The 11,627-nt window shown below is 39.2% G+C and overlaps 1 protein-coding gene across 1 annotated transcript; it reads left to right on the forward strand.

The window, feature by feature from the left end:
* The first annotated feature begins 432 nt into the window (after window positions 1–432).
* LOC136441386 (shaker-related potassium channel tsha2-like) lies at window positions 433–11,280 on the forward strand. Its single transcript, XM_066437651.1, has 5 exons — window positions 433–606; window positions 2,330–2,455; window positions 9,142–9,340; window positions 9,775–10,554; window positions 10,746–11,280. Exons 1-5 carry the CDS (start codon window positions 483–485, stop codon window positions 11,239–11,241), a joined length of 1,725 nt encoding a protein of 574 aa, XP_066293748.1. The 5' UTR covers window positions 433–482; the 3' UTR covers window positions 11,242–11,280.
* Window positions 11,281–11,627: the final 347 nt, after the last annotated feature.

Here is an 11,627-nt window from a genome sequence, read left to right on the forward strand (position 1 = left end):
TCTGTCCCACCGGAATGTTGGGACCCGGGGCGTAACAACACCGATAGTCACACAGGCCTGCAATTAAAAGGAAAGGACTTTCCAAAGTAGTCAACCATAGTTTTAACCCAAATACCCATCAATCAGTCATCCTAAAACTAGTTGTTCTGGTTGAGCCACCACTGGTCCGTATCCTGGCTTCAACCATATGTACGGAAAGGGGTAGGGGAATGGACCGTATCGTAAAAAAATGAAATCCTCAGCGACAATTTACTTGAGATATCGATATTTGTGTGAATGTTAAGTATAATAAGTGTGTTTTGAAAAGGGACGACGCATATCTGTCGTGCAAAGGTCTCGGGAAAGGTTTTTCACCTGTTAAAAAAATGTACCCAACCTAAAGTGAGATGCCCTCGCCTGGCCCAAACGACTGTGCACTAATTCATTGGAAAAACATGTAGCTAGCTGAAGCAGGGCTGCAGCAAAAGAAAACATCTTAAAACATGTTACGTTCAGCTGCAATAGGGACTGCAGGAAACATCGGCATTAATAATGTGAACGACTTGTCCAGGTTTGCAAGGGCGGTGGAGCAGGGAAAAGACAACTATGAGGAAAAGTCATCCAGAGGTGGGCGCTCATGTCTCTTTTGAAATGTCGTCTGATTATGACGTAATGTGTACGGCACCTGTTATCACAGTTATGGGTAACGTCTCGTTTGAAATGGATGTGCGCCAATAATCATGGAAGAATTTTGGATTCAAAGGTATACAAACATCAATTGTGCCAGAATCGACGCTATATACCTATGGCATCGTTCAAACGTTTGATATTTTGAGTATGTAAAATAGAATTCCTTTGTGGACAGTTTTTCTTTCGGCATAGAAATTTAAAGAACGTTTTAATGACGTTTTTGGTCGTCTCAACTAATTCGATTCGTATAGCTATCTACCACGACACATGTTCACTAGGAAAGTGTACTTAACTTTCAACATCAGTCGCCTTAAGCGCTAAATGAAAATTACAGTATTTTGAAAAGAAACTAGACTAACTTAATGTGCTTTATTCATTGTCATGTACATTTTTTTTACCAGAACCCATGTTCTCTAATTTAAAAACAAATCAAAAGTGATCGGAAAAACGTCAACAAAACATGAAAACAGGATGGTTCCATTGTTGTTCCTGTTAAATACCCAGTATATAGTACATTCCTGATTCGCACGCATGAGTTGTCAATTTAACAACCTCGTAACACATCTGAAAACAGGTCAAACTACTTTTAACAATACGAGAACTATCATAAGGTTTCGTCGTTACGATAGAGATTTCACATATGTATACATCATTAGAAAGGTATTCTTGTCAAGTGCATTGCTACAGTGGTTGTTTTTCCGCAGTTCCTTACAAATATCGTCCCGCAAACAAGCCCGAGAATCTTGCGCGCCCCAGGGCGCCGTAAGATTGTACGGATGTTTACTTGTCGTGCGAGTTTCAATGAGGTAAAGACAGAAGCGACTATCGACAAGTTACGACGATTCAAAACAACCCTTTCCGCCACAGGACAACAGAAGTTTACCCGACTCATCCCCGACCGTCCCAACATGTAGCCTATACCTGACTGCCCTCAATTTCACAGGGCCCGCATATGTCTTCCTTTAATCGTAGTTGACAGCTTAGTGGATTGACAGAAAAATATCTCTCTCTAAATCGTAGCGCTTGTAGCGTGACGAAACATGTAAATACCGGGTGTAATACTGGCTCTGTGGATCAATAATTCCGACAAATAGAAAGATTACAAATCGACAACAGGGGGACTTATGTCATCAGGGATTGCACAGATCAAATGACGACACCTTTTGTCAGGCAGACATAGCCCTCTTCAGCAGGTGTTTTCACCAGATGGTTAGAGAGTGTACCAGTGAAGTTGGGTTGCCGAGCCCGAGGTTCTTATTGTGAGTTTCGGGCCCAGATTGAGAAAACTAGTGCACACAGCCCGGCCGGATTCACTTGCAAGGAGTCTTCCGAACCATTCCTTGGCGTTAAGATATGTGAACATAAGGAATAATGTGGAAGAAAGGAACACCAGTAGAGGGAGAGTGGACTTCGAATCGTCTGAAATGATGATGAAGATGTGTAGATTTACATGTACATCTATCTATCTATCTACCTATCTATCTATCTATCTATCTATCTATCTATCTATCTATCTATCTATCTATCTATCTATCTATCTATCTATCTATCTATCTATCTATCTATCTATCTATCTATCTATCTATCTATTTCTTCATTTATCTATATTATCTACTTATTCATTTACTAATTTCTTCATTATCATGGTCATTGTTTCCAGCCCAACGTCAGCTGTCCAGGTTGCGGAACTATAGTGCAATCGGTGATGGAGATGACGGAGCTGACTCCGATGATGATGATGGTGTTGGAGGACTGTCTTTACTACTCGGGAGAGTGGTGACGGAAGGTGAGTAACGCTCCCGTTAATTAGAGACATCGAGACTTGTCAGGTAATTGGAAGCCTTTCTCAGCAGAACTTCAAAATGCCCTGTGATAATTGATCAAGAGAGGTTTACGTTTTGAAATGAAAATCCAGAAGAAAAAACAAAACAAAATTCCTACGTACCGACCCTTATCCTGATGAAGACCATAATTGGAAGCAAAACCTTATAGTCCATGGGCCAAGGAGCTTTTTGGTACCAAACAGAGGGACAAAGGGTGACTTACTTTTTTGAAAAGGTTGATTCCTCTACTTTATAATTATGCATGATAATAATGTCAAAAGTCCAGCTTTTTAGGAATTATCACGTGATATGGTGACGTCATCAAAATGGACTTCGATTTTTGGGACTTAATTCAGAGGACTGGGACAAAATATCAAACATCGATAATTTTCGGTGAAAATCGGTTTGTAGGCAAAAGATACCACAGGAATCACGAAATAGTATGTTTTTGGTTGATATTTTGACTCTATAAGAAGCTATGAGCCTTTTAAGTCCATTTTTCGGGGTAATTTTGTGTAAGAAAATGTATTGTTTACTTTCCAAAATCAGGCATTTATTTGGGCTACCTATGGGGTCTTGTGTTATACATTATGTTGATAGGCCATATCATTTTCTGCATCTTGGGCTTTGAATCAACAAAATCCGTCAAAAATATCAGGAGTTATAAGGGTTTTAAGAATTACACCCAACGGCCATGTTATCAAATCGCCGCGAATATTGCAATGCATCATGGGTAATTTTAAGAGGGTCTGTCTGTAAAATACCTAGTAGCAAAGGACAAAATGTCGATTTTTTAAAAAACTTTTGGGTGGTAGTAAGGCCTTGGTGCAATTGTAGAAAATGGGTAAGTTTTGGGTTAACTGGTGGTCACCGGTTGCCATGGAAACGGTCATTTTTAAAGATGGCGAATTTGTATCTGCAAAGGCTCAATCTCGTCAGGAATACACCATCTTTGGCCTACAGAAACGCCAACTAATTAACATATATTCTACATGCCTTTGACATATAATTTACATCTTTATCTTGATTTAAATAATATTTAGATAAACCTGCATAATCATACGTTTAAAGGTGCAGCAAATGTTTAAACATAACCTGTTTTGATTGATTTTTGATAAAAAAGCTGTTATTCGGGAATTCTTAGCGATCAGTAGTACAGATCAATTTGGTTGATATACGGTCAAATTGTTGCCTACTCCATTTCTGTTAACTTTCAAGATTGATCAACGGTTTACAGAGACCTGAGACTGATATCAAGGTTGGGGAATGTGTTCTCCTACATACTTGAGAACGTGTTAATTGATCTCTATGATACAGAAGAAGACACTTACTGTAATTGCACCTCGGATTAACACACATTCCGTTTAATTGCACCGAATCCCAAAATCCCAAACCGGTTCCCATTCACTGCATTGTTAGTGACTCTGCATATCTGCACGGCGCATTGTCACCAATGCACCAAAATGTTTCAAAAATCTTCAATAAGTTAACCAAAAAGGTGCGCTAAAAATCGGCAAACGCGGTACAAAATTAATTAGAAGATACCTGTTAGTGTATAGGCGCAATACCGCCAATATGTTTGAAACTGTTTTGAGTCACAAAAGAAGGCGGTCCCATTGACATTTGAGTAACTTACGAGGAAAATCTATATTTTCATTCTAGGCGTGTTGTTACAGTTTTCACCTGTTAGTTTCGAAACTGGTTCAAATATTCCCCAGAGGCCCGACATCTACTGGTCAAACCACAAAAGGATATACATGTACAGCCAAACGTGTAAACTTGTTTATATTATGTGGATAGTGTAAGTGTTATTTGATATGATGAAATGGTAACAATGCAAATCAGAATCTAATTTTCATAATTAATGGAGAAATCTTATAAACCCACACCATTCAATGGTACGACAGTTTAAAAATGCAACATATGGAACCGGGAAATAAAGCATATTGATAGATAAAAGCTATGCAAAATAAGACATAATTTGCATAATCAATGAGAAAATACTGTAATTACATATTTGTAGATAAACTGGAATTTTATACTTTTTGGCATTTGGAAGTTCTGTGGCAGTGAGCATGGTTGAATATAAATTATGCAAATGAGGGCCTAATTTGCGCAATTTATGTCTCATGAAGATATGAGGTCTCCGAACTATTGTTTTCCACTGCAGTACTTTGTGCTCGGGCTGAGTATTTCGGAATTGATTCCCACATTCCGACCCTCGGCGTTCTCGTTCTGTAGACTTTATGGAAATAGGCCACACCAGGTAAATTTTATGGATGACATCCTCTGCAGACTCCAAATTGGGTGCGGTCAGAAAAACAAGGGCGGGCAAAAAAAAGATATCTACATTTTCAAAGTGAATACCATAAAGCATGTAAAAGGAATGGTAGCGACAAAACATGGTATTACAACCAAGTACTTCATGACTATATTCAATAAAACACTAACAATGACGTCAACATTATAATCATGATAAATTTACATCCGGGTTTGCATAGCACATCAAGAACGCAGAGACAGGGTTTTCCGTACACTAGGCACTGGACTCCCCTGAGTCATGGGGCAGACTGACTGTGACTACACAATGCTGGCTCTGCTCACTTTGCCTCAACTGAAGTTCTCTCCGCTGTCCTGACCGTCTGAATAAAGACACATCTCGGAAATCCCCCGCCTTTTTATTCTGTCTTCAACGGACAGACAGCTAGACAATGGTCTACCTAAACCGCATGGCATAAGTTACTTCATCTGACCTTGTTATCGAATTGTTTCATTCAAGAATAACACATCGGCCAGTTGCAATACAAGTTGTTGACAATATAATGTCACAGCAATTACAAACTAATTCCAACTACAAGTTTGGTATGAGGGCTGTACTGTGTATGTGTGTGTTCCTGTAAGGTTGTGAAGAGGAGCAATCTTTTTTGGAGATTGCATACACACTAATTCTACAACATTATTTCTACAGATTTTTCAACATTCCGACGAGTACAACTGTTACAGCATATAGTACGTTCTTGCGATGGAACTGACAGGCAACATTCGCAACATTTAGCCCCATTTTCGGTATATTGACCATTGCTGATGGATAAAAATCTTTTAAATTTCAAAATCTGGCGAAAATCAATGTGCGCGCTGGTGTCATCCATAAAATTTACTTGTTTTTTTGTTTTATTTATTTGCACATAAAAACAAAAACAATAATGAATTGATTGGAAGTACAAAAGAATGTGCAGGGGGAGGCAACAAGCCTGCAAGGTTTATAGAAGCCCTCCTCCTTTTAACTTAACAAATGACGATTACAAGAGTGATATGATAAATAACGAACTTAGGTATAACAAATGATGAAATAAACATAATGAACAACTATAAAACGAAAAATCGAATACTGATAATATAATACAGATTAAAAGTAAGAAATTAAATTAGCCAAGACCAGAATTTTAAAGTACAATAGAACCTTTCTCAAAATGTTAACAAACTAATAAGGACAATCAAGGCATATTTAATCAAATCATGACCAGACCAGAGATATACTGTATTAAGAAGAATATTTAGAAGTAGTTGGGATTTGAAAGAAGATGAGCTCGAAGATGACATTTGAAGGTTATCACAGAAGTAAAATTCTTTAGGGAGTGGGGAGACTATTCCAAACATTGATGGATTTGAACTTTACACTCATTTGGGCTAAAGAAGTTCTGAATAGAGGGATGTGTAACTTTGAGCTTTGACGTGTTTGGTAATTGTGAAACTGGGAGCGAAAATTAACAGGGCTCGAAATTCATTTTTGGAAATAGGTGCGCTGGTGCACCCAACGCAAAAAATAAGGTGCACAGAAAGAATTTTGGGTGCACCATATAGAATAAAGTTGAATGTCAGCAAAACAAAATTACAAAGTTCAATCTGTAATTCTATAACTAACCTTAAAATTTCAAGCAAGTGATACATCAAATAAAGTACAACAAAAGTTTATATGACTTTTTCTGATACTTGCATTTAAAGGATATTCTGTATACTAGTGTACAATAGTACTCTTATCCTATAGGCTACAAGATATCTAGGTGCACTGGTGCACCCACAGTCAAAAATTAGGTGCACAGTTCCAATTTTGGGTGCACACAGGTGCACATGCACCCACTATTTCGAGCCCTGATTAATAAAGTCGTCAAATGTATCAGGCAGATTATGGTTAATGAATTTGGCTGTGAAAAGAGCAAGTTGAAATCTGTTTATGTCAAAAATATTCAAAATTCTAAGTTTATCAAATAGAGGTAGAGAGTGCGTGATGTGGCCTTATTAAGAAGGCCATAGAACACAATCTTTTCTGCTTGAGTGTGATTCTTCGCATAAATCTCTCAACCAGCATCTTGGAATCTCTTTCCAATGAATGAATGAATATGAATGAATGACAGACAGAAGAGTTGGAACAATGTCCTTAAATGTATGAGGGTGCTTCCATATGATCTCTGTAGCTTTTGCATATAGTGCCTGGTCGAACACCAGCACTATGCTCTTCAAGTGCAGTGCCTCATTGAGTTTCAAATTTTACAACCGCTGAACGCAGTTAGCAACGGTTTAGCCGTCAGAAGTCCGCTAGGGTGTATCTCATAGGTTCAAACTGTAACTTGACCGTATATCAACCAAATAGATCTGCCCTACTGATCGCTAAGAATTCCCGAACAGCTTTTTGTCAAAAGTCAATTTCAAAAATCAATCAAAACAGGTTATGTCTAAACATTTGCTGCACCTTTAAACATATGATTATGCAAGTTTATAAATAATTCAAATCAAGATAAAGATGTAAAGTATATGTTACAGGCATGTAGAATATATGTTAATTAGTTGCCGTTTCTGTAGGCCCGGCCAAAGGTGGTGTATTGAGCCTTTGCAGATAAAAATTCGCCATCTTTAAAAAATGACCGTTTCCATGGCAACCGGTGACCATGAATGCCTATGTATCTCAAGCTATAGCCATGTTAAGAACATTTAGCAGGATGGTATCAATCTTGGTATTTAGTACGTAATTTAGCAGTTGAAACTGCCATATATCAGATCCAAGATGGCCGCCAAAATGGCGCATGTCACCTGATATCTTACTAATAGGTAAAACAACTTGTACTTACTTCTTACCTAGCTAAGATATTTTCTAAGAGTCCTATGGATCATTGATGGATCATTTGGCGTCGTTAGCCAAGTCTTGTTTATGCCTGAAATTCACAAGCATTCAAAATGGCTTGTTTGATAACGTTCCTGTGAGAAAACGTCATTTTCACCGTTTCCATGGCAACCGTTAAAGAAATCAGCGTAAATATATTTCATTAAACGTATAAAGACGCATGAAATGTAGTTGATATTTATCAAAACCAAATTACCCTTGAATATATTAGATGATTTTTGTCCGCCCTATGGCTTTGAGTGACGTCACAATATCACGTGATAATTCCTAAAAAGCTGGACTTTTGACATTATCATCATGCATAATGATAAAGTAGAGGAATCAACCTTTTCAAAAAAGTAAGTCACCCTTTGTCCCTCTGTTTGGTACCAAATGGCTATTTCATGAATTCCCGATTAACAGCTTTTTGTCAGTAAGTCAATATCAAAAATCAATCAAAACAGGTTATGTTTAAACATTTGCTGCACCTTTAAACGTATGATTATGCAGGTTTATCTAAATATTATTTAAATCAAGATAAAGATGTAAATTATATGTCAAAGGCATGTAGAATATATGTTAATTAGTTGGCGTTTCTGTAGGCCAAAGATGGTGTATTCCTGACGAGATTGAGCCTTTGCAGATACAAATTCGCCATCTTTAAAAAATGACCGTTTCCATGGCAACCGGTGACCACCAGTTAACCCAAAACTTACCCATTTTTCTACAATTGCACCAAGGCCTTACCACCACCCAAAATTTTTTTAAAAAATTGACATTTTGTCCTTTGCTACGAGGTATAATTACAGACAGACCCTCTTAAAATTACCCATGATGCATTGCAATATTCGCGGCGATTTGATAACATGGCCGTTGGGTGTAATTCTTAAAACCCTTATAACTCCTGATATTTTTGACGGATTTTGTTGATTCAAAGCCCAAAATGCAGAAAATGATATGGCCTATCAACATAATGTATAACACAAGACCCCATAGGTAGCCCAAATAAATGCCTGATTTTGGAAAGTAAACAATACATTTTCTTACACAAAATTACCCCCCAAAATGGACTTAAAAGACTCATAGCTTCTTATAGAGTCAAAATATCAACCAAAAACATACTATTTCGTGATTCCTGTGGTATCTTTTGCCTACAAACCGATTTTCACCGAAAATTATCGATGTTTGATATTTTGTCCCAGTCCTCTGAATTAAGTCCCAAAAATCGAAGTCCATTTTGATGACGTCACCATATCACGTGATAATTCCTAAAAAGCTGGACTTTTGACATTATTATCATGCATAATTATAAAGTAGAGGAATCAACCTTTTCAAAAAAGTAAGTCACCCTTTGTCCCTCTGTTTGGTACCAAATGGCTATTTTGAGGGACCTGGCCCATGGACTATTACTTCTGCTTGGTCTTACGATATTCTTCTCTTTTTGACGACGCCTCAGGGGCTAGCCTAATGCTATTGTATTGTTTACTTTTTTAGGTCTCCGGCACGTTCACCAACCCGACAGACGAATCCGACTGAACGTGAGCGGGCTGAAGTTCGAGACAAAGGAGAGCCTTCTGTTCCGGTACCCGCAAACTCTCCTGGGGAACTCCGAGAAACGCGCAGAGTTCTACTGTCCCGACAGCGACGACTTCTTCTTCGACAGACACCGCCCGAGTTTTGAAGCTATCTTTAGGTAATTGTAAATCATGTGTGTAACGTACGTTATTCTAGACCAAAAAGTAATGGAAAGATGAGATACTAGTTTTCGATTCGTGAAAAGAACGAAAATTACTGAAAAAACAACATAATTTCTGACCATTGCAGTGACAGCCATGTATAAAGAAATCCACGAATAGCCACACGTGATTGTATCATTAAATTTTGGATATAACGGATGTAAGATTTATACTGTATTTCTATTTGATACTTCGTAGCTGACCGTTCGAACGTTACTGCAATTTGTGTTGCGTCAGTAAAGCCTCTCTTCTCTTCTGTCAGCTGAATTTCTGAAGAAAAAACGACAATAATTGTCTAGTGACAGGTTTTGAAAGCAATAAATGATTTTGTACTTCATATGATACCGTTGATGACAAAAGTGCATCATTGACATTATCATGTCTACCCCAGGTACTACCAGACAGGCAAGTTGATACGTCCTTCGTCTGTTCCTATTGACGTGTTTGTGGACGAGATGCGGTTCTTCCGACTCGGAAGTGACATCATCAGCAGCTACCTGGAGTCTGAGGGATTCATTTTCCCCAAACCAATCCGCGAATGTGACATGCCGCCGGAAGGACATCGCCGTACGATCTGGAGACTCATGGACTTTCCCGAAAGCTCGATATTCGCAAAGATCATAACATTTATGTGTGTATCCGTCATATTTGTCTCCATCTTCGTGTTCTGTATGGAGACTCTACCCGAATACCGAGACCAGGAGGTCCTGATGGACCACGACAACATCACCAACACGACAGCCATCGAACGAGCGGGGCAGAGTTCGTTCTTCCAAATAGAGACCTTCTGTGTGGCTTGGTTCTGTATCGAGCTAGGTCTGCGCTTCTACTCATGCCCGAAGAAGTTAGTTTTCGTTAAGGACCTCCTGAACATTTTCGACTTCGTGGCAATCATCCCCTACTTCGTGACCCTGCCCCTCATCACCGCGAACGTCTCCATTCCGGGAAACTCAATCGTCTTCTCCCTCCTCAGGGCCATGCGGCTCACCAGGGTCTTCCGCATCATGAAACTCTCCAGACACTTCAAGGAGCTGCAGACGCTGATGAAGACGATCCGCGCCAGCGTCGGTGTCTTAGGAATGATGGTGTTCTTCATGCTGACTATGATGGTTCTCTACGCCAGCTGTGTCTACTTCGCAGATATGGACGCACCGGACACGTTTTTCGAAAGGTATTAAAATGAATTAAAAGATTTCGATTGCATTTTTCGAAAATCTGTTCCTAAATCAGTAACTTGCAATTTCATCGGAAATGTATTCAGGATTTACCTGTGCATCTATGTTAAACACCATCTTCCGAACATATAATATGTTCTATATATTTCACAATGTATAAAGGGACATTTGACATATTTTACTACAGCATTCCTGACGCGTTTTGGTGGGCCCTCGTGACTATGACTACCATCGGGTACGGCGACGTCTACCCCAGGACTCTGCCAGGGAAACTTATCGGCAGCATGTGCGTGATCACGGGACTACTCGTCATTGCCCTTCCCGTCCCGATCATCGTGGAAAACTTTAACAACTTCTACAAGAGAGATAAGAATATGCACATAGCGGAGGAGTCCGTCATGGAAAAGTTACCCATCGACGAAAGCATTAAGACGTTCTTGAAGAACGCGAAGAAACGTTGCGTGCGTAGCTGGGTAGGAAGACGACTCCGCGGTGTAGGAAGGAGAGTTCGGAGGCTCTGGAACAGGGAAGGAGGCGACCTTCAGCACCTGGATAGTCCCGGTGAAAACCACGTCTCAGTCGCTAGGAGGCGTAGTAAGAGACGACGCCAGAGTCTGGGCAGCAGTGAATTGATCGAACTAGATCACGAGACAGTAGTGTCGGTGATATCCTCTGAACTTTGATTGGTAAGGAAAGAAATAGATATTAACAGCGTCAGCAGATTGATACTAGTATTGGACTGAGCAGAGCACTTTGGACCAATGCTTGTAGCCTGTTACAGCTTAAACTTACATACCGGTGTCTGATATTTTGTGGACAAACTTCTCTGGTATACACAACGGATCATGATAACCCTAATGCGGTTCTTCACGTTTCGTTTAAAATCGAAAAACCTTGACATTTATGCCAAAAATGTTTCGACCCAATCGGGAGATGCTTTTGACTTGATTTTGAGATGTTAAAAAATCTCAGAGGACAGTTGAAATGATATCCTATAGATTCGTTGTCAGTACTGTAGAAACTCCGAGCAACGTTACATATAAAATATAGTTGCTATAACCTGTTGTTA

This window comes from Branchiostoma lanceolatum, chromosome 9 (genome assembly GCF_035083965.1).
Source record: "Branchiostoma lanceolatum isolate klBraLanc5 chromosome 9, klBraLanc5.hap2, whole genome shotgun sequence".
NCBI classification, from domain to species: domain Eukaryota; kingdom Metazoa; phylum Chordata; class Leptocardii; order Amphioxiformes; family Branchiostomatidae; genus Branchiostoma; species Branchiostoma lanceolatum.